Source organism: Salvia miltiorrhiza, chromosome 1 (assembly GCF_028751815.1).
Source record: "Salvia miltiorrhiza cultivar Shanhuang (shh) chromosome 1, IMPLAD_Smil_shh, whole genome shotgun sequence".
Classification (NCBI taxonomy): Eukaryota; Viridiplantae; Streptophyta; class Magnoliopsida; order Lamiales; family Lamiaceae; genus Salvia; species Salvia miltiorrhiza.
The window spans coordinates 63981490-64003841 of NC_080387.1; the positions used below are offsets into that span (position 1 = coordinate 63981490).

Below are 22352 nucleotides of genomic sequence, written 5' to 3' on the forward strand. Positions count from 1 at the left end.
AACTTGTGGGAAAGGTGCATTTGATAGAATTTGCCACACAGATATCACTAATCCCTTATTAAGACTTTTGATAAATAAAACGAATCGAATTCAAATACATTGCCAATCAACGATTATTAATTTTTGCGGGTGTATTAAAATGTGCAATTAGCTAGTGAATTAAGTATACAGCTATGCGGAAGGTTAATAGCGTCAAAATACGTAGATACGCACAGATATTATTAAGTGATTTTTATTTTATTTACACAAGGGATAAGTGTGTGTATAAATTTTTTTATATAAAAAAATGACCCAATTATTTCGATACACATGAAAATACTCATTGTAGAGAGAGAGAGGGGGGCCACTTGGGGGAGGGAGGGGTTGGGGTCGAGACATACGGCGGGTATCATATTTGTAGACGTATAAAACGGGGGTGAGAGGCAGAGCACTTCTTCCAAGAGAGGAGTTCTAGTTTCTCTTTACATCTTCCTCTCTTGGAATGAGAGCTCGTTCATTAAATTACTGAACTCTTCCTCTCTCGCTCTTCACATCTCTCTGATCTAGCGGGGGAGAAATCCTTGCCAGTGCTTTGAAGGAACCATGGGTGGTGATAAAGCAATCAGTCTTGAAGAGATTAAGAATGAGACTGTTGATCTGGTATAAACTCAATTCTTCCTTCTTTTCTATTTCTAATAATTCTCAATTTTATCGAAGGGGATTCAGCTGTTTTTTTGTTGTTGTTTGATTTAATTTATTCATTGGAATAAGATCTGCTCCGTGTAGTTTTTTTCTTTCTCAATCGGGGATAATGGGGATCGTTTCTTGCTGCATAAAGTATTGTTTTGGTTTTATTAGTTACTCGATTCTCTTTCTGCAGAAATAGAATAGATTGATATTTACGGCTATTGTAAAGGTTTCTCAGATTTTGACGATTAGAATTTCTTTGCTTCATCTTGCACACACACACACACATATATATATATATATATGTATGCGAATGTATATACATAAACATGCTGTCTCTTATAAACAAGAAATTACCAACTACTTTTTCCTCATAGACAACCCATGGAGGCTGTGCCATGATTTTCATCACTCTTCACATCCCATCGTTTTCGGCTTCTTCCACTTTTTCTGTCTCAAATTTGTACTTATTCTCATATCTCTCTCTCTCACGCACACACACTTTTGACAGTATCTCTCTCATACAGTCAAAGTTGTGTAGATTATATCGTTCTTGATGAGTCAATCAATATATTTATGTATCCCGCATAATCTGCTAATAACAATCCTAAAATAATTTCACTAACATGGGTAGAGAGAGAAATTTAATAGGAAAATTTGGCCTGTGTTTCCGATAATTTAGGCATGATAGAGCTAAACAACGAATATGTGAATATATTCTTATGTGAAAAGGTTTCGGCTAGCACATGTTGCTGTTGGAAGAGTTGGCCAATCCCTATCGGCCTAACAATTTATTTATTTATTTATTTTTCTTTTTTTTGGGGTGAATTGTACTAATATTATATTTGAGTATTAGAAGTTGAGTAATTCTCAAGAATGCTCTATTTATGAAAATTGGAAAAGCCACTTTTATAGAATCCCTACTTCACTAGGCGTGTTTGGCTTACTTAAGTTATGGCTTTAATGTTTGGAAATTGTAATTGTTTGTTTTATCCTAATTTTACCTGTAGACGTGAGGGTACTAATTTTTTTACAACTAATAGTTATAAATCTTCATGTTTTCTATACACAAAAATAAAACTTTTAGAAATAATTTGTAGAAATTTTATGAATAATTGAAGATTAATGATGAGGTTAATAGTCAACTGCTGTGTCAATAATATTTTGTATAGGGAATTTGTATAGGTACTTTTTCCGTGGTACGTTACGCCTCATGTTTCGATTTTTGCGTTTTGGGAAATGCAACTTTTTATATTATTTTAAATCAACGGTTCTCGGTATCTTTCTTTTCATGTAATAGTAGCCTCCTGACTCCTGACTACCCCGAATAAGTACTACTATAATTTTTTATGAGTTTATTTATCTTCAAAATATTATAGTATACGTTATATTGGTACATTTTACCCCTAGATTCGTCCGATATTTTGGACTTACCACTCCGTGATTTCTCTAATGAGGGCGAGTGGTGGGGCCCACTTGAAAGTGGCACCCGCTAAACCGCACTGTCATTGGCTGCGAAACGAAGGCCATTCTTTGCTGATTTGGGTGGGCCATACTCACGTTCTTGGAAAGTCAAAGTTTAGATTGTCCATGCATCTTGGGCCCACATGACTGTTTGTACCATTTCATGTGAATAGACAGTTGGGCTAGGTGTGTGCGCGCACGCGCATGGTTTTACTTTTTAAATTTTAATTTGATTAGGTGATTTTTGTGCAATCATATTTTTCAATTAAAATGTTTTTTAATTTTCAAATTGTTTGAACTTTTCGTGGCTGACTAACTCGGTTTATGATGTTGATATGTAACTGGGAAGTTGCTTGTGCCCGTGCTAAGTATTAAAGTCAGCACTTTGTTGGTTGTTGACATTAAGGTTTTTTTCTTGTGGGGTTGTTGGAAAATTATGATTTTTTAACATCAAGCTTTTTGACTGAAAATGTGTTCGGATAGTCACAGAACTATTAAAGATAAACAACAAATAAGTACTTCATGTTGATGGATAATAGCAAGTGGGATCGATCTTCAGTTAATATGTGGAGCTGATTAAAAATAATTTGAAAATAATAACTATTAAAAACAATTGGGGGTTGATGATTGTTAAGATCATCAACTAGATGTAGGTTTACATCTATATGGTGTTAAACTTTTGATGTTACTTGAAAAACACTTGAAGTTAGCTTGAAGTATAGAGTTAGAAGTATAGAGCTTCTAACCAATATATATCCCATGCATTAGCCATTAAGCTATTCCATATTATCAAAATTACATGAAGCCATCCATATGCTCTGATTGTTACACTATCATGATCAATTTAATGCACGAATTTAATTTTGGCAAAAAATGGTTTTTCATAGTTATGTCCTCAACGGCCTCTTTCCCTCCTTCAAATAACAGGAAAAAGTCCCAATTGAGGAAGTCTTTGAGCAATTGAAATGCACCAGGGAGGGACTAAGTACCGAAGAAGGGGCCAACAGGCTTCAAATTTTCGGCCCTAACAAGTTGGAAGAGAAGAAGGTAAAGCATTGGTGTCCTCTTTGATGATTTAATTAATATATGAGACAACATTATGCTTTCAATATATGGATAATGTGTTGTCCTGTGATACAGGAAAGCAAATTTCTCAAGTTCCTTGGTTTCATGTGGAATCCACTCTCTTGGGTGATGGAGGCTGCAGCTATCATGGCCATTGCACTGGCCAATGGAGGCGGAAAGCCCCCGGATTGGCAAGATTTTGTTGGTATTGTTTGCCTGCTTGTTATCAACTCTACTATAAGTTTCATTGAAGAGAACAACGCAGGAAATGCTGCTGCAGCCCTTATGGCTGGTCTTGCTCCTAAAACAAAGGTATAATGTTTGCAACAGCTATGTCTATACTATACATGAACAATAGTAGTCTTGTCAATAAGTTAAGTAAGGGTTTATTGTGATTAATCACAATGCTCTGCTTAAAAACAGGTTCTCAGGGATGGTCGATGGAGTGAGCAGGAAGCTGCTATTCTTGTACCTGGAGACATTATCAGCATTAAGCTGGGAGATATTGTCCCTGCTGATGCTCGTCTTCTTGAAGGTGATCCTTTAAAGATTGACCAATCTGCTCTCACAGGAGAATCCTTGCCTGTGACCAAGAACGCGTATGATGAAGTTTTCTCTGGCTCGACTTGCAAACAAGGTGAACTAGAAGCAGTAGTCATTGCAACTGGTGTTCACACTTTCTTTGGAAAGGCGGCACATCTTGTGGACAGCACCAACCAGGTGGGACACTTCCAGAAAGTGCTCACTGCAATTGGTAACTTCTGTATTTGCTCCATCGCCGTTGGTATGGCTGCCGAGGTAATAGTGATGTACCCAATTCAGCACAGGCCATACAGAAAAGGAATAGATAACCTCCTTGTTCTTTTGATCGGAGGCATTCCCATTGCTATGCCCACTGTCTTGTCTGTCACCATGGCTATTGGATCCCACAGGCTATCCCAGCAGGGAGCTATCACCAAGAGAATGACTGCTATTGAGGAAATGGCTGGAATGGATGTCTTGTGTAGTGATAAGACTGGAACTTTGACCCTAAATAAATTGACTGTTGATAAATCCTTGATTGAGGTATTTGCAAAGGGTGTGGATCCTGAGCATGTGCTACTCCTTGCTGCAAGGGCGTCCAGAACTGAAAACCAAGATGCTATTGATGCTGCCATTGTTGGTACGCTTGCTGATCCAAAAGAGGTAATCTAAATTTCTTTGTTTGTTCATTATGACTTATATACACTACAGTGTCATAATGAATAAAGATTTCTTATTTTATATGAACTTGATTATTAGGCAAGAGCTGGTATCAAAGAGGTTCACTTCTTTCCTTTCAACCCTGTGGATAAAAGGACTGCTTTGACGTACATTGACTCTGAAGGGAACTGGCACAGAGCTAGCAAGGGAGCCCCTGAGCAGGTCTGCTTGATAATTCATCATTATTTGTTACTGCTCAAAAAACTTGTAAATAATGTTTAGACAGTACTAATTGCTCTTTTATTTTCTTCTTCCCTTCTATCAGATTTTGACTCTATGCAACTGCAGAGAAGACTTAAAGAAAAAAGTTCATAGTGTTATCGATAAATTTGCCGAGCGTGGGCTCCGGTCTTTGGCTGTTGCCAGACAGGTCCGTTACCAATAGAGTTCAGACTTTCCTTTTCCTCCATTTATGTTTCAACCCTCTCAAGACTCTTGGTTTCTCAACAAATGTCTCATGTTTTCAGGAAGTACCAGAGAAATCGAAGGATTCCCCAGGTGGTCCATGGCAATTTATTGGACTCTTATCTCTTTTCGATCCTCCCAGACATGACAGTGCTGAGACCATCCGCAGAGCTCTAAACCTCGGTGTCAATGTCAAAATGATTACTGGTAAGTTCGTCATCATGAATTGGTAGCCTTCAAACTAATGACTGTTCTCAGTTCAACTTCAACCTATAATCACGCCTTATTCATTTTTATGTTTTTTTTTTTTTTAAATTCTAGGTGACCAACTTGCCATTGGTAAGGAGACTGGCCGTAGGCTTGGTATGGGAGTAAATATGTACCCATCTGCTTCTTTACTTGGTAATCACAAGGATGAGTCTATAGCCGGCCTTCCCGTTGAAGAACTGATTGAGAAGGCAGATGGTTTTGCTGGGGTGTTTCCAGGTGGGGTTTTTTTTTCTCATTTATCTTTATCCTTTACGTCATATTGTATCTAAGTTATCTATTATTTTCAATTGGGATGGAAATTCACTTTCTTTCTTGTTGCCATGCAGAGCACAAATATGAAATCGTGAAGAAACTGCAGGAGAGGAAGCACATTGTTGGAATGACTGGTGATGGTGTCAACGATGCCCCTGCTCTGAAGAAGGCAGATATTGGAATTGCTGTTGCTGACGCTACTGACGCTGCAAGAGGCGCTTCTGACATTGTTCTCACTGAACCTGGGCTTAGCGTTATCATTAGTGCAGTGTTGACTAGCAGAGCTATATTCCAGAGAATGAAGAACTATACAGTGAGTTTATTTTCCATATATTGTCTTAACTTTTTGTTTCACCTTTTAAGTTAAGCTGTGATTAAGGGTTTACGTTTTCTCTTTGCCAGATATATGCAGTGTCTATCACCATCCGTATTGTGGTAAGTTGATTGTGCTACTTCAAAACAAGAAAAAAGTTATTTTGCTTTCATTATTTTCAGAGATTGATGCCCTGTTATTATTTCTTTCTTTGCAGTTTGGCTTCATGTTTATTGCATTGATTTGGAAGTTTGATTTCTCCCCCTTCATGGTTTTGATCATTGCCATTCTGAATGATGGTAAGATTCAGTCCATTTAGTTTTAATGTTGTATCGATGCTTAACTTTCCCACTATTCATATTTTCAATTTTTGTGGTGAGAAATCAATATATGATTCCCTTTGATTTAGGTACAATTATGACCATCTCTAAGGATAGAGTGAAGCCATCTCCATTGCCTGATAGCTGGAAGTTGAAAGAGATTTTCGCCACTGGTGTAGTTCTTGGAGGCTATCTTGCTCTGATGACTGTTATTTTCTTCTGGCTGATCCATGAAACCGACTTTTTCTCCGTAAGTATCCACCAGGGCACATAGCTTCTATTGCATACTGTGTTATTTTAATTTCTCTTTATGAATATACTGCTACCATAACCCCGTCTGATTACTCGTCTCCTAAACTAATTTGCAGGACAAATTTGGAGTTAGAAGTATCAGAGACAGCGAGGATGAAATGATGGCTGTTCTATACTTGCAAGTGAGTATTGTTAGCCAAGCCCTAATCTTTGTGACCAGGTCTCGCAGCTGGTCATTCGTGGAACGCCCTGGACTTCTGCTCCTGACTGCTTTCATGATTGCTCAACTGGTAAAATACGCCATCCTTTCTAATGGGAATCACTAAAAGAGCTATATGTTCCTTTTTCCTTTAAAAACTTTTCTTTGTTTCCAGGTTGCGACTCTGATAGCTGTGTATGCCAACTGGGGTTTTGCAAGAATTCAAGGCTGTGGTTGGGGATGGGCTGGTGTTATCTGGATTTACAGCATCGTCTTTTATCTGCCCCTCGACTTGATGAAGTTCGCCATCCGTTACATCTTGAGTGGAAAGGCGTGGCAGAATCTGTATGACAACAAGGTATTCACAACATTTCTTGTAAAAGCAATTGTCTGATTACTTGTTTTTCCCTTTCGTTGTAAAAGGTTGATAAAATTCAATCTTTCTCTCTTCAAATCAGACTGCTTTCACAACCAAGAAAGATTACGGAAAAGAGGAGAGAGAAGCACAATGGGCTCTTGCTCAGAGGACTCTGCATGGCCTTCAAACGCCAGAAGCTAACAACATTTTCAACGAGAAGAGCAGCTACCGTGAATTGTCAGAAATCGCAGAACAGGCCAAGAGGAGAGCGGAGATTGCAAGGTACAAACTCAACTTAGTTCAATGTATTATTCCTTTGGTTGAAAATGAGCTAAAACTTGTAGGCCATAATTCCACAGGCTACGGGAGCTGCACACACTCAAGGGGCACGTCGAGTCTGTTGTGAAGCTCAAGGGGCTCGACATTGAGACGATCCAGCAACATTACACCGTCTAAACAAAAGCCTAACGAGGAGCTGTTCTGGGACGAGAGCATATATTCGAAGAACAGACTAATACCTTTTAGATAAAACTGTTCTTAAGAGGAACAAGACAGTGACATGCCAAATTCCTCGTTATTTCTTGTGTTTATTGTTTCTTAATGTAATGTCAGTCAAGCTGCCCTAGAATGGGCTGATCTTTGGCTCTTTATTGAGTACGATGACATCTCCCTGTTACACAGTTTTCAGGAGCCCGAATCTTGTATTTTTCCATCTGCTTTCATCTTTTTCCTAGTTAATCTATAATGACTCTTCACTCAAAGATGTACGTGATTGTGAAGAAAAACCAAAAGTTTCTTTATTTAAATTGTTACTCAGAAAAGTTTTGCTTCTTGGTGTTGATGCAATACTGTGATTGTGAAGTAGTATATATACAACACCAAAATGTGAAAGCACATGCATGTTACTGAGGTTTTTTAGTATTGATCATCGTCTTGTCTTGGTCTGAAGAATCTCCTGACAAAGGCTGAAACAGCTCCAAGAAGAATGAAGAGAAGAAAAAGGTCGAATCCACCTCCAACCCCAACAGCAACGCCTGGCGCTGGGGCGAAAAATGAGAAGGGAGACCACCCCCATCCGCCATAATATGGCACACCAAAGCCATACCCATATCCACCCACTAGAGGAGGGGCCACTGGCGGATTGATGTATATATTCGTCCTGCACCGTTAATGGACATTACTATAAAACAACCAGGATAAAGGAAAGGGAGACTAAAACTAACCAAATTAACTTGTCACTCCATAGACTCTTGGTTGCTATTGTGTGATTATAACTAAATTTTCCAAATTTCACTACTATCAATTACCATGTTCAGTTTCTTATTTCATACATACCACTCTAAAAAATACAATGAAATACCTCTGCCAAGTATCAAATTGGGAGATATAGATGGTGAAAATTTGAAAAACAGCTATCCACAATTCACTCACACAAACTTAAGTCCAAACAAAATTAATTGATAGCAGCAAAAAAGATTATACCTTGAATTGTTGTTGGGTCTTGGGGCGGAAGCCCGCGGCGCCGATGGGCGGAAAGCTTGGCCACCAACCCTGCCGCCAGTCTTGGCGGCGGCGGCCGGATCAACAGATCCCAGTGTGATTACCCCAACCGCCATCGCAGCCAAAGCCAGCTTCGCCAGCTGATTCTCACTTTTCCTGCAACGTATCCGCATTCAAGATGGCAGAAACTCAAATTAAGTGGGTGCAATTAGTACTACCTTGTGGAATCATTGCTGCGGTCTCCTTCTGGGGCGTGCCGGCAGGATATGGAAACGCGTTTTGCGCCAGCTGGGATGCTTCTGTGTCTGAACGAGAGTGTCAAAGGGTTGGAGACGAAGCTGGTGTCGATTAAAGCAACTGACATTTTTGTTAACCACTATTTTCTTTTCTGGTCGACTCTCAGGATTTCTTGATATTTTTGGGCTCTTCAATGTGAGGACTTGCTAACTCATGATCATGGATGCTGACACGTGGATTCACAATTTCAGGAAATAAATTCAAGAATACTCTATACCAAGGCCAAATAAATTGATTCTTTTTATTTTTATTTTTTACGATGGTAAGCACACCAATTATTCGAGATATGTGTCATCCTTTATTTCTAATTTAAATAACTTCAGTCCTATGGAAGTACCAAACAGAATCTAATCTATTTACGATTAAAAAAAACAAAACGTGAAATCTCGAAAGATATAGGACGCTATACATTCCAATGACTAGTGTGCTATGCTTAACCTAACCATCTTCCATTTTCTCATATTTTTTGTATCTGGGCAATCTCATTAAACCGTGTTTAAAAATATTTTTTTCTAATTTATTAGGATTTAGGGTTTATCAGTTAACTAAACCACAAATTAAGTAAAACGTTAAAAGTTTCTAATTGTATCAATGACTAGTGATGATAATTTTATGATTAGAAAAGATCTCCTGTGCAGACGTTCATATGATACACGTTACTCACACATTTTAATAAGATTTTTTTTTCATATAAATAAGACACTTGTAAATGTATAAAATTTTATTAGAATATGTGAGTGAGCCGCACCGTGCGGACGTTCACACAAGAGAATTTATGTTTTGGCTATTTTCTTTACATAATAAGATAATACTCCCTCTGTCCCACTTCAAATGACTCAACTTAAATTTAGAAATATTTAACACTATTTTTTGGATGGTCCCACCACCACTTTACATTTTTATCACACATTCATTAATTTTCGTGTCTAATTTTTTTGGATCATTTGAAACGGGACGGAGAGAGTATATTATTGTAAGGAAATCATAATTAATCTCATTTCACATTTCAGTTAGATTTGTCATTTGTGTGATGCAAGATACTAGTAATAGTTATAGTTAAAATAATTGTTGAGTTGAGTTTTAGGCTCAACATCAAATCTTTAATAAAATCAATTACAACTGACATGTATATGAACGAGGATGTGGAAGACGTCGAACTAAGAAAAATGTTGTAAATTTGCGGGAAAAAAAAAAAGCTAATAACAAGAATTATAAAGTATAATTTAAATTTCAAGCAATTCGGTATATTTTAAATGACCAGTTTGAGTGTACAATGAAATTTGAATACTATTTATTGAATTTACAAAGCGAAGAGTAAAATCGTCTTTTATGCTCTGTCTTCGTGGAGTAGTTTTGTCCTTTAATATTTGTGCATCTTTACGATAGGTGGCACTTCGTCTTTTCAAGTCCTTCACATAATTGGTGTGAATGGGTGACATGGCCTAATCTTCTTCCAACGGTCCTCTGCCAGCGTATTTGAGAAGTGTAAATTATTGATCGCCACGTGTTTAGGCATAACAGACTTTGTCATCTTATACAGGAGCTCTGATCTGCGCCTTTCACCTCAGAGTGAGAATTCTTTTCTTCGTGCTCTGGTATCTTTACCTTGTGATATTTTCGTGGTTTAAGATCTACGTTTTATCTTACTTTTGTATGTTTCTTATCTTTATTTTTATTTTTATTTTCTTTATCTTTTTATTTTTTATTTTATTTCTTTTAAAATTTGTGAAATTCGACTAATTATAAAATATTTTATATGCATATCAAATTAAAGATCACGATAAGAGCTTTAATTTGATATATTTTATATAAATATTTGATTTAAAATGTAAAAGTTATATTTATTTAAAGATTAAAATTTAAAAAAAAAATATCTCTTGCCTTTCATCTTTTTTGAGTAAATCTATTTTAAAATTAATTTTTATTTTCATTTTTTAACTTCTTTTTGCTTATTCACAAAATCTATTTTTATAATTGTGATTTCTTTTTTATTTTTTACTTTTTAATATTCAATTTAAATATATTCAGTTAAAATTAATATTTTATTATAGGGAAAAGGTGCCATTAGACCCTTTAAGTTGTAGCCCTTATAGCGTATAACCCTCCTTACTCTCTGTGTGTGCAACTAAACCCCTGAGCTCAAAATAATCATGCAATTAGGCCCCTCTGACCAAACAGTGGATAACCACCGTTAGCCAACCATTATTATTTCTATATATAATTTAAAAGTGGGACCCACCATTACTCTCACACTGTAAGCTCACCTCCCTCACACAACCATTGGAGTAATCATTCAAATCCATATCGCTCTCGTTCCTAACCCTAAACCCCAGCAAGCAACTACAGAACGACAATGCATTCTAGCAGCTACCAAACCCCCCACAAAAGTCATGAACCGGACATTGCTCCCTCGGCTGAGTCCAGGACAAGTTCCAATCATCGTTAACCCATGATTGCTGCTTAATCTGCCCCGACACATCTATAATGAAATGCGATATAACAACAAGATTATACAAAGAATATGTGAAGTAGGTCTCATTAGCATTATCAACAAAGCTAAAATTATAGATGTAATTCAGTCTCATTTCAGGAACTAAGCTGAAAATATGGCCATTCCAAGCCCGACTAGTCCAATACTGCTCATTCCTATTCCATTTTATGAGATACTAACTCCCATTCAGATCGAGGTCGAGCGAAAACAACCTCATCGCAGGATCCTCCTCGTTTTTTCCACGAAGTTAAGAGCTGCTTCCTTTTCGTGATCTTATCATAGGCGATTTTTGCGCTAGGCAGCCACGTGTGCACCGGATTATCGATACTCTGCCACAAAATTTCTCCGGATATCAGATCACTGAGAACCAGATTCCAGTCATCGTGGAGCACCGCAGTGGCGTTAGAGGTTGAATTTAGGACGGTAGACCAGATCTCGGCTCCCAATTCATTCAGCAGAACTAGGTTTCCGGCTGAAATCTGGAGTTTGGCGGAATTGGGTCGAAAACAGGGATTTCTCTGTTGGCCACCCAAACCACGGTTTGTTTGTACCATTGATGTGTGTGATTTAGTTATCTATTTTCGTGTCGTTTTTCGTAGATCTTGCTTTGATATTGCCCAAGTTTGTTGGTGTTTTGTCGCAGGAATTGCATGGAGCGTGGTTGGAAGCTCGTGGTTCAAGAAAGATCGAGAAAGGCGTGAATTTGAAACGAAGTTGGTGGATTTTGAAGAGAAGATTGAGGTTGGGCTGAAGACAATTGTTTTAATTTTAATTATGTCCAAAACACATATTTTAAATTATTTTGGGTTTAATATTTTGTAAAGCGGCCGAAACCCATGCTGATTACTAATTAGGGAGGCGGCAACTTTAGGGATTGAATTCCCTATATATTTGCTTATCCAAACAGCCGCACACATATATACTTTAAGTTTAGGTTTTATTTTGTTTTGACTTCAACCACTACACGATATATTTTAATTCCTAGACTTAATTTTTAGTTTTGCCTTTTGACTTTGGGAATTGCAGCTAGCATCACATTTAGGCAGAAGACATTGTGTTATACTTGTGGTGACTTTATTTCAATTTCATTTAATTGGTTTAGTTTAATTTTCGGTTTGAGATTAATTTTTTCTGATTGCAATTTATTTCGTTAATTTCGTGTTTGTTAATTTCATGTTTGCTTTTATTTATTTGATTGCTTATAGTTTAATCATGAGTAGCTAATTCTTTAATTCGACGAGAATAACGAAACACTGATTTATTAATCTGTGAGACTTAATTGGTTTTAAAATTAGTTCCTATTGATTACGATTAATTTCTTGTGTTTCACGATAATTCTGATTTTATTTAAGTCTGACCAACTTAGGTTTACTTGGATTACAATCAATTAGCACCTCCAATCCGTAATTGTTGGAATATGGATGATTAGTGATAAAACTACCGTGTTCGTAGAAGGAATAAATTGATAGATTAGTTATTACTAGAGTATCTAGGATAATTGGTCTAAACTGGGTTCCTTCTTCTTAATGCTATTAGAATATTAAATCTATGACTAGCGTATTCAGCTAGGTTATATTTTAATAAGGAAAATAGGCAGGACTGACGTATCCAGCCGTCTATCGACACAGTAAGTAGGAATTGGGGTATGTCAGTGCGTATCACGGTATTCTATAACTAGTTGGTTGATAGGGATTAATTAATCTTTGCGTCGATGATCAGAGCTTTGAATTAGTGTGGATTTATTCGAGCCGAGTTACCTTTTATTGATTAATTTCTAGATTGTTATTTGAGTTATTTGATTTCTTAGTTATAATTAATTTTCTCAAAATTAAGGCGTGGTGGCATCACCAAAAATATAGATTTTAGGGAATTGAATGATTTTACATGCTCTCTGTGAGATTGACCCTGCCTGTCATTATACTAATTAGTTCTTGATAATTATGCAGGAATTATTTGGTGGAAAACGATGGCCACCAACCATATGCCTATGTAGTGCCGAGGAGAGTTACCTGGTTTGAAGAATCCGAGCTCGAAGCTCTGGTCGGCGGAGACGATTGTTTGGTTGCCGGAGATGGTGTCCTCAGCGAGAGCGTTGACGCATGACTATACTCCATTATAGTTAATTTAACTTGATTGATAATTTGATAGAATTAAAATTTAAAAAATTTAATTTAAAAAATTATCGTAATCCGATAGAATTAGCCTGAAAATAATCCAAGCTTAATATGGCTCACATGAAAATTAGTGAGTTGGCGTGATTAATTAATTATTATTATTATTTGATTTACAAACTTCATTATTAAACTTTTAAAATTAGTACATAAGATTTTTTTTTTCAAATGTTTGTGGAATATATTTTGAGTTAATATTCAAAAATTATACTCATTACTAGATTCTTTATGTTTTTATTCTAACACTTAATATAAAATATTTATATGTAAAAATTATAAAATTATAATCCTTTAGAAAAATTACGTGTATCCTTCTTTCTGAGAGTTATCGATTAATTGTTATGTAATTTGATGTTGAAATAATACTCATTTAATGTGAGTATTGTTATAATTATAAAATTATTACTATAAATATATTAAATATTTTGTTTATGTACATTTTTCAGTTCGAGTGCCTTGACGGGTTAGCCTGAAATCGAAAAATTATTGTTATGATTGAAAACTTTTAATTCAAAAAAATTACAACTCTAAGTGATCCATAATGGAATAGTTCAACAATTCGATAACCGACGTCGTATAAGATTTTTTTTTATGGTGGGCCAAGGGTAAAATGGCCATTTTACGAATCTAGTCGTATATTTCTTCTGGATAAAGCCATAAACGAGGAAAAAACAGAAGAAAGAAAACAGAAAAGAAAAAGAAAAAGACAAGTGGACTTACTTGCCGTGAATAAGACTGGGCTACCGATAAAGCGGAGCCCCACGCGACCACTACCCTCTCTCAAAAAGCGAAAGTACAAAATCTAAATATAAACACCAAAACTTAATACTTCCATTTGCGGTTACATAAATTTCTTCACTAATGAGGCTTTGCTGCTAAAGGAAAATTGAGAGAATCAATATTCCACTGCACGCACCTTCACTGCCCTTTTTGTTCCCGGAGCTCCATCAGTGACGTCACGATATGTCATCGGCAGCGGCGGCGGCGGCGGCGAACGAGAAGCCTCCGGTGCAAATATGCAAGGGAATCAACGGCCTCGAGAAGGTCGTTCTCCGCGACTTCCGCGGCAGCTCCGTCGAGGTACTGCCGTTGAATTTGTTTTTTAGCTGTGGCGTCTTCGTGCAGTTTATGCTGTGTGTTTCTGGTGATGTAGTGAGGTTAGAGTGGGAATAGATTGATCTCGGCTTAGCTTCGTTTGATCTGTAATTTTTATGTGATGAGGACTGAGGAGTGCGCGGATTTAGATTAATTCCTTAGTGTGAAGTCGTACCTTGTGCTATGGTGCTTGTACAGTGCCATTTTTGGATAACAATGTGATGCGATAGGGTTTTAGGGCGTAATGTGGAGGTTTAATGCATTTCAGTGCTTATATTGTTTTCACTATCTATCGATGTTTGGATTAGATGTTTAAATTGGTGCGCATCTATTTAAACTGATGTTGATTGCTTAAACTGAGCTGCTTGTAGCAGTTTGGACTCACTTTTATTTATAATGAGGAAAATATATAGTAATTGTAATTTTTCTTCATCTCACGATCTCTTGGATGTGGATCTTACTGTTGAGAAGGCACTGTTGTGTATCAATCAAGTATCTCACTGGTCGTTGTATAATATGCTATCTGAATTTTGTTTATTTCGAGGACTATATATTGAGTATTCTTCATTTGTAATATCTTCAAGCTTTTATGACTTCATTTCCTGTATAGATATATCTTTATGGTGCTCATGTAACATCGTGGAAGAACGAGCACGGAGAGGAGTTGCTTTTTGTTAGTAGTAAGGTATACTCTTTGACTTGAAATTGATTTTTGTTGCATTATTTACTATTTGCACCTTTGGCAGACATCATTCACTAATTTGTGTTATTTTATAAGATTCCTAATTGCATATGCATTTCCTTGAATTGTATCTTGGATTTTTATACTTCACTATTAAACGCTGGTATTTTGATTCAGAATTGGACCAATTGGTATGTGCAGACTACTCATGCAATGGTGTTATGCTGTCCTACCATATTTGAGATGATTTATTTTTGCACTCACATAAAGTGTTTAATGAGAATGTAGTGTGCTTGTTCAGTGACTTTTTTATCCTGCTTGCATATGTCATTTTACTTGGGCAAATCATTTTATGCCTTCTAGCTAATACTACCCACTGTTCTCGTGGAGTGAATCATATTAACTAAAAAATGTCTACTATTATGAAAGAGTGAAGGCAGAGAACAATGAAGAAGATAGACCAAACAGTACTCTCCTCTAAAGAGGCCAAGGCAGAACACCAATCTTAATAATACGATAACGATAATCCCCTAATAACAGAAAGAAGAATATATACAAAGACTCTAACAAACCCTAATCCTAGGCCCATGTAGAATGGGTTTTATTCACTAACTCAATACTAATTAACTAACTCCAAATATTTAAATAAGAAATACTCAATAATAATACTAGCTACTGCACGATTCCACTAAGAAAACGCTCCATTGCCGTGCTCTATCAACTGTCCCGCCCTATGAAACAGCCTTGTCCACAAGGCTGAAGTAGGGAAATTGGCCGCGGACATCCCCCCTGAATTACATCAGCTCGTGACCCTCTTCTGTAGGCTTCCATTGCTCGGTTTGCTCCAGCTTTACTCTGGGGTCATCTTCCTCATCACCCATCATCTCTTGTAACTTCTTTGGGGGACGACGATTCAGTGGTCCATATTTTCCCCCACAGTGAGAACAAGTTCCAACTGCCATATATGTTTCCTGAATTCCTCTGTGGAAACATGTCGAACGTTCTGAGTGTTCTATTGTGCAGAGGAGGCATGAGAATGCGCCAGCTGAGTATTTAATGCCTGTGTTGGTCCCTGCGACACTGGGGAATTCGCCATCTGCTGCTTGTGTTGACTCCAGGGAATTTGGTCGTGGGCTGCACCACATCGAGTAGCTCAGGTTAGAGGCTGACAGCATCGTGATTGTTGGTGGTGTCGGTGACGCTGCATGGTCTTTTCTGAGCAGCCTGGAGAGCAGCTGAGTAACTTGATTGTTGATACAGCTGAGTAATTTGTGCATGTAGATGCTTCTTTAACCCACCCCCAAAAAATATCCCAAGAAGTGCACATTGGAAAAATCAGATATTTGTGAAGCCCTATTTTCTAAGATTGAAATATATTCTTCAAGGAAACCTGTCTGCTTCACGCCACTCAGGGCCTCCGGCCCCACAACCCTTAATAACGGACTCATCGCTGTAATGGATCAATAACTCTTACCGAAAAGTGACACAATCCGGATTGGGTACACGTCTGCTCAGCAACTGGTACCAATACATAGAAGAGCCTGACAAAGCTATCACGGCGAGCTCCACCTTCTTCGCCGCAGGAATCTTGTGCACCAAAAAATATTGCTCTGCACGTGTGCAAGCATGCACGAGCTTCGAATCCATCAAAACATGGTAATTCCATCTTCTGTGACTGTGACACCAGTGGATAAAGAGGATTTTCATCCTCCGGCGTCGACGACCACTTGCTTTGGCCGTCTGACTGCAAATCCATCATGTTCCACTTAGCGAGGATGGCGTTGAGTTTGGTATCCAACTGTGCTTGCGTCTCCCTTCGCTGTCTGGGCAGCATGAAGTTCTTCCACTGCCTTCTCTATCTGGTCCATGCGTTGATCTCCTCTTGTCACATTCGATCTAGCTGGTCGGACCAAATTGATGGAGTGAAGGCAGAGAATGATAAAGAACACTTCTCTAAAGAGGCCAAGACAGAACGCCAATCTTAATAATACGATAATGATAACCCCTAATAACTGAAAGAAAAATAACCTGTCTGCTTCACGCCACTCAGGGCCTCCGGCCTCACAACCATTAATAACGGACTCATCGCTGTAATGGATCAATAACTCTTGCCGAAAAGTGACACAATCCGAATTGGGTACACGTCTGCCCAGCAACTGGTACCAATACATAGAAGAGACTGACAAAGCTATCACGGCAAGCTCCACCTTCTTCGCCGCAGGAATCTTGTGCACCAAAAAGTATTGCTCTGCACGTGTGCAAGCATGCACGAGCTTCGAATCCATCGAAACTTGGTAATTCCATCTTCTGTGACACCAGTGGATAAAGGGGATTTTCATCCTCCGGCGTCGACGACCACTTGCTTTGGCCGTCTGACTGCAAATCCATAATGTTCCACTTAGCGAGGATGGCGTTGAGTTTGGTATCCAACTGTGCTTGCTTCTCCTTCGCTGTCTGGGCAGCACGAAGTTCTTCCACTGCCTTCTCTATCTGGTCCATGCGCTGATCTCCTCTTGTCACATTCGATCTAGCGATCTAGCAGGTCGGACCAAATTGATAGAGTGACGGCAGAGAATGATAAAGAACACTTCTCTAAAGAGGCCAAGACAGAACGTCAATCTTAATAATACGATAATGATAACCCCCTAATAACTGAAACAAGAATATATATAAAGACTAACAAACTCTAATCCTAGGCCCATGTAGAACGGGTTTTATTCACTAACTCAATACTCTAAACAATTAAATAAGAAATACTCAATTAATTAATTCTGGCTACTTCACGATTCCCACTAAGAAAACTTCAAGGCCGTGCTCTATCATATTAAGCCCAAATTTCACAGCTCAAGTTAGTAGAGTATTCAAGAAAATGCTTTGCTGTTTCTAGTTTGATGTTTTTAAGTATCTTTAGCTTGAATTTATTTAGTCTTATTGGTGCTAGAATTAATTAGCCATGTCTGTGAGTTATAGTATGTACTGATTAACTAATACGGTTGCTTTTAATGAAATGAATAAGACCGTGGAAGAGACTATCAATTTCCAAACATTATCCTTTCATTGCTGAAAAGAACATGACTGCTCCTAGTCCTAAATAAGTTATATTTTCAAATCAGTGGGACTTAATACTTATTACTTAGGACTTAAGTGGTCAGCTGGTTCACAGCTGCTACCATGTGTCCCTAGGATTAAGTCTCTGAGAATTGTCACTCCAGAACAAATTCTTTTTATAATAGAAGACTTCGTTCAAATGCCAAAGTTTTGTTCCTTCTGATTGAGATTTGATTCTATTATCTTAAAGGGGTAGTGTACCACAAGAGTCGAGTGTTCTTTGTGAACTGCATACTCAAAAAACGCCTAGAAACCATTTCCTTTCATCCTTTTTTTTGTATTATATGTTCTCTGCTACACTAGAAGATACTCGAAATGGGTAATTAGCTGACTCAAAGTTTCTTTTCCTATACTACATAATACATATTAAAGGCTTTCTGATAAATTATTTGATAGTTTGAAAGTATGCTCTTTTTATGGTGGATGCGGTGAGATTGACCTTGTGGAACTCATGGAGTGCGCTTGTTGGATTACTGATCTCTGAGCAGCATTGGCAACATTTTTGTTATATAGACCTGAAATTTATGCTGTTTAGGCTTTCTTGTTTTGCCTTTTGGTACACTAACTTGCTAAGCTTCAAAGTTCTGTTTCCTACATGTGAATGTAAGTAATTAGAGCAGAAACTATCTACTGGTGGAAGTTCCCCATCCCTCTCTCTTTAATGCTTTTGTGTTGGAGAAGGTACTAATCAATGGTTCAGGGGACTGGATTTCTGGTCCTGTTGTGCTGTAAAAATGCCATGTTTTTTCCCCTCTCTGCAAGGCTGTAATGAGAAATCTTGACTTTCTGTTTGACTTTACTTTCTTCAATGTGCTTAACTTTTCAATGGTGGTGAATAATGCTATGTGATGATGTGTATTCAGCTTTCTTAACCTACATTTAATTTATTATTCAGGCCATCTTCAAACCTCCAAAGGCAATCCGTGGAGGCATCCCTATATGCTTCCCGCAGGTGATATGCTCTTAACCATGTTTCCTTCCTCTTGCCTGATCATGGTCCTGACCTATGGAGCTTTCTGTTTTTCAGTTCTCTAACTTTGGACCACTTGAGGCTCATGGATTTGCTAGGAACAGGTTCTGGTCCATTGACCCTTCTCCACCTCCATTTCCTGTCAATTCGTCGAACAAGACATATGTAGACTTGCTTTTGAAGCCCACTGAAGAGGACATGAAAATCTGGTCTCATAGGTAAACCGTGGACCGTGTGCTTGATTTATTGGTGGGACATTTAGGTTTTGGTCCCTGGGAGAATCTCTCATGTTTCGATCTTTGGTTCTTGTGCAGTTTTGAGTTCCGCCTACGGGTAACTCTGGGACCTGCTGGAGATCTGATGTTGACTTCCCGTATCAGAAACACCAACCCTGATGGAAAACCTTTTACATTCACATTTGCTTATCATACCTACTTCTCTGTTTCTGATATCAGGTAGTTTTAACATTTTTTTAAAAATTTGAATTATGAATTATCTGTAAATTGGTGATATTTAAACTCTGGATGCAGTTGCCTTTTCTATTGTATTCATTTATCTATTTACAATAAAAGTTTGCATGCAACTATGTAAAGAAACTGTATCTTGACTGCTTTACTATTTCATGGAGATACAAAGGTATTACAGGCACCAAAACCTGCACATCAAAGAAATATGCAAAGAAATAGTTGTGAATCAATTTCACTGTTACAGCATGCACTTATGTACATAGATATGTTTATAGTTCTTTGTTAAGTTCTATTTTGCTAGTTTCTGATAATATGATAACTTAATGTTACGAGAGGATCTTTGACAGCATATAAGGTTGTGAAAATTGGTGATTCTTGTTGGTGAAACTTTTAATTCTAGAGAACTGTGATTTGGTGCCCTTACTTTTTATTCATATTCACCTCAGAATAATTATTTACGTTGTTATGGTAATACTTTCCAAATATACACCAGAGAAAAAAATATAACATGCATGGCATTTACTATTCAGTTATGTTAAATATAGCATTTTGTTGAATACTTCATTGCAGTGAAGTACGTGTTGAAGGATTGGAGACACTGGATTATCTGGATAATTTGCAAAATAGACAGCGATTTACTGAACAAGGGGATGCAATCACTTTTGAGTCAGAAGTAAGTTCAGGAGACCCGCTTATATCTGTTTTTTGTTAAATGTGTTGGCTAATATCCTTAATAATTTTCTATTTAATTCAATATTTCTTAGGTGGACAAGATATATCTGAGCACACCTACAAAGATTGCAATTTTGGACCATGAGAAGAAGCGAACCTTTGTCATTCGTAAAGATGGTCTTCCTGATGCTGGTATGGTTGATTTTATATCTTTGTGTACTCAAGGTTTATGCATTTTCTCCAGTTGTGAAATCTCTGTTTTTAGTTTACGATTATGTGGTCAAACTTGAGAATTGTATCTATGAGAAACCTGATAATTTTGTCTTGCTTTAGAATGCTATTCTTCTCTTTTCCGTCAAGCTGGCTAGACTTCTGTCATTAATACTTGTTTCCATCTAAAGAACTTTGTTTTGTTTGTAGTTGTCTGGAATCCTTGGGATAAGAAGGCAAAATCAATGGCTGACTTTGGAGATGATGAGTATAAGCATATGCTGTGCATTGAGGCAGCTGCAATCGAGAAACCTATCACTTTGAAGCCTGGTGAAGAGTGGAAAGGAAGGCAAGAACTTTCTGCTGTGCCTTCAAGTTATTGCAGTGGGCAGCTTGATCCTCGAAGAGTCCTCCAAGGCAGCTAAAAGTTCTCATATGCTTATGTACAGGTACCTTTCAGCAGCAATAATAACCTTCACTTTTTTTCTTATTACATAGTATTCTGATAAGTCATCCCTTTCCGTGATGGTATATGCTTGTTTTTTGTTGAACTCCTGAATTATTAGTTGTCTGCATCCATTTTAATCCGAGGGGCTTGATTTTGTCGGTGGCAGGTGGTTGACTGCAATATTGGGAGGTGTAAGGGTGCGCCATCGATATCTGTTCAAGACCTCTTTTATCGTCTTGTCCTTATTACAATAATATATCTGATTTCACCTTGATGAACTGCGCTGTTTGGGCATATACTTGTCAAGTAACTACTGTCGTTTTGGTTGGGCATGCGATACCATATCAAGTGTAATCAAGAAGCATTGCCTTTGCCTATATACAACCAGATGATTTTGAGTGTTGAAATGATTCTTTGCTCAAGTGTCATATAAAGGAATCCTCTAGGTATGGATTCAAGTTCAACTATAAACTTTTTGAGTACTTACATTATCACTCGTTATCCATCTTATATCTCTATAAGTGCTCATTGGCAGCATATAGTCTTGTGGCGATATCCCATTTTGTGCATAGGATTATTGCATTCCTTCAGAACATTTTGCCATTTCTTCTCTAGTGATTTCTCTACCCAATATAGCAGAAGGTTGATACCTGAATTTGCGGTACTGGATATTGGCTTCTATCTTGATTGGTGGATTGTGGCAAATCCAGCCCATTGGTTTTATTTGTGGAGGTAAATTGTGGTATGATTAGGATATGACTGGAGAAGATAATTGATGCGCGCTCTCTCTCTCTCTCTTTAGCCAATTACACTCTCTTTTACTATTGGATGAGGGGCCGTAAGATCTTTTGGGCTGTTTTCACTTTCTTTGTTTCTTTTGTGTGTGGGTGTGTGTGGGTGTGGGGAGGGGGGGAGGGTTCTTTCTTTATTATCTCTAATTAAAGTCAGTTTCTTTGGATGATATACTTGGCTCCAGATATTCATATCTATATTGATGTTAGGAAGTAGGAACTTTATATTCTATTTTATTTTATTGTTTTAGAAGACAAGCATGGGATTTATAGGTATATTATTGGTTAGGAATCTTTGGATCATTAACATGCGCGAAGTTAACCGAATAAAGGAGAGGGTTGAATGGCATATAAAGATGGGGAACAGCGAATATTTGCTTTGTATAGAACTGTCATCCATGTGAGTTTAGGTCGATCAGGATAAACGTCATTAAGTATTTTGTGAAGAACAATAATTTGACGAAATAGCATGTTCTTCGTGTTTGAGTCTACTTAATTAGACTTTGGTTGGATAACTTTAATCCTGATTATGACACTAATCATTTCAAAAAAATAAAAATGGTACTAATTAATCACGGGCCAGATTGCCACTCCCTCGCTTAACCAACTATGTGAGGCCAACACAAATTTGGCTTATAGCTTTG

At 37.5% G+C, this 22352-nt stretch overlaps 3 protein-coding genes across 4 annotated transcripts; 2 read left to right on the forward strand and 1 right to left on the reverse strand.

The window, feature by feature from the left end:
- Positions 1 to 318: 318 nt before the first annotated feature.
- On the forward strand, positions 319 to 7627 carry LOC131004309 (plasma membrane ATPase 4). 2 transcript variants are annotated; one of them, XM_057930965.1, is made up of 16 exons: positions 319 to 639; positions 3058 to 3177; positions 3271 to 3507; positions 3619 to 4380; positions 4477 to 4599; positions 4703 to 4807; positions 4905 to 5049; positions 5164 to 5328; positions 5439 to 5677; positions 5767 to 5799; positions 5895 to 5976; positions 6087 to 6247; positions 6366 to 6539; positions 6624 to 6806; positions 6907 to 7088; positions 7166 to 7627. In XM_057930965.1, the coding sequence occupies exons 1-16, from the start codon at positions 583 to 585 to the stop codon at positions 7260 to 7262; spliced, it is 2865 nt and encodes a 954-aa protein (XP_057786948.1). In that variant the 5' UTR covers positions 319 to 582; the 3' UTR covers positions 7263 to 7627. The 2 variants fall into 2 exon arrangements, with proteins under 2 accessions (XP_057786948.1, XP_057786945.1); XM_057930962.1 differs by having other exon boundaries at positions 6907 to 7627.
- LOC131004685 (uncharacterized) lies at positions 7579 to 8884 on the reverse strand. Its single transcript, XM_057931399.1, has 3 exons — positions 8525 to 8884; positions 8289 to 8462; positions 7579 to 7965 (listed from the first exon to the last, which is right to left on the reverse strand). Exons 1-3 carry the CDS (start codon positions 8668 to 8670, stop codon positions 7722 to 7724), a joined length of 564 nt encoding a protein of 187 aa, XP_057787382.1. The 5' UTR covers positions 8671 to 8884; the 3' UTR covers positions 7579 to 7721.
- A 5053-nt stretch (positions 8885 to 13937) lies between these two features.
- On the forward strand, positions 13938 to 21388 carry LOC131004554 (putative glucose-6-phosphate 1-epimerase). Its single transcript, XM_057931262.1, has 9 exons — positions 13938 to 14345; positions 14971 to 15045; positions 19046 to 19102; positions 19178 to 19338; positions 19435 to 19575; positions 20158 to 20260; positions 20352 to 20451; positions 20680 to 20918; positions 21084 to 21388. The coding sequence occupies exons 1-8, from the start codon at positions 14229 to 14231 to the stop codon at positions 20892 to 20894; spliced, it is 969 nt and encodes a 322-aa protein (XP_057787245.1). The 5' UTR covers positions 13938 to 14228; the 3' UTR covers positions 20895 to 20918; positions 21084 to 21388.
- Positions 21389 to 22352: the final 964 nt, after the last annotated feature.

What these genes read in the sequence shown, in the direction of transcription:
- LOC131004309 (XM_057930962.1), top strand. Translation starts at nt 583, where the DNA reads ATGGGTGGTGATAAAGCAATCAGTCTTGAAGAGATTAAGAATGAGACT. An exon ending in CTTTGGCTGTTGCCAGACAG is followed by an intron (nt 4,808 to 4,904) that starts GTCCGTTACCAA and finishes TCATGTTTTCAG; the next exon opens with GAAGTACCAGAGAAATCGAA. An exon ending in CATTGCCATTCTGAATGATG is followed by an intron (nt 5,977 to 6,086) that starts GTAAGATTCAGT and finishes CCTTTGATTTAG; the next exon opens with GTACAATTATGACCATCTCT.
- LOC131004685 (XM_057931399.1), bottom strand. Translation starts at nt 8,670, where the DNA reads ATGTCAGTTGCTTTAATCGACACCAGCTTCGTCTCCAACCCTTTGACA. An exon ending in CGCAGCAATGATTCCACAAG is followed by an intron (nt 8,463 to 8,524) that starts GTAGTACTAATT and finishes GATACGTTGCAG; the next exon opens with GAAAAGTGAGAATCAGCTGG. An exon ending in AGACCCAACAACAATTCAAG is followed by an intron (nt 7,966 to 8,288) that starts GTATAATCTTTT and finishes TTAACGGTGCAG; the next exon opens with GACGAATATATACATCAATC.
- LOC131004554 (XM_057931262.1), top strand. Translation starts at nt 14,229, where the DNA reads ATGTCATCGGCAGCGGCGGCGGCGGCGGCGAACGAGAAGCCTCCGGTG. An exon ending in CAATCACTTTTGAGTCAGAA is followed by an intron (nt 20,261 to 20,351) that starts GTAAGTTCAGGA and finishes AATATTTCTTAG; the next exon opens with GTGGACAAGATATATCTGAG. An exon ending in AGATGGTCTTCCTGATGCTG is followed by an intron (nt 20,452 to 20,679) that starts GTATGGTTGATT and finishes TTTTGTTTGTAG; the next exon opens with TTGTCTGGAATCCTTGGGAT.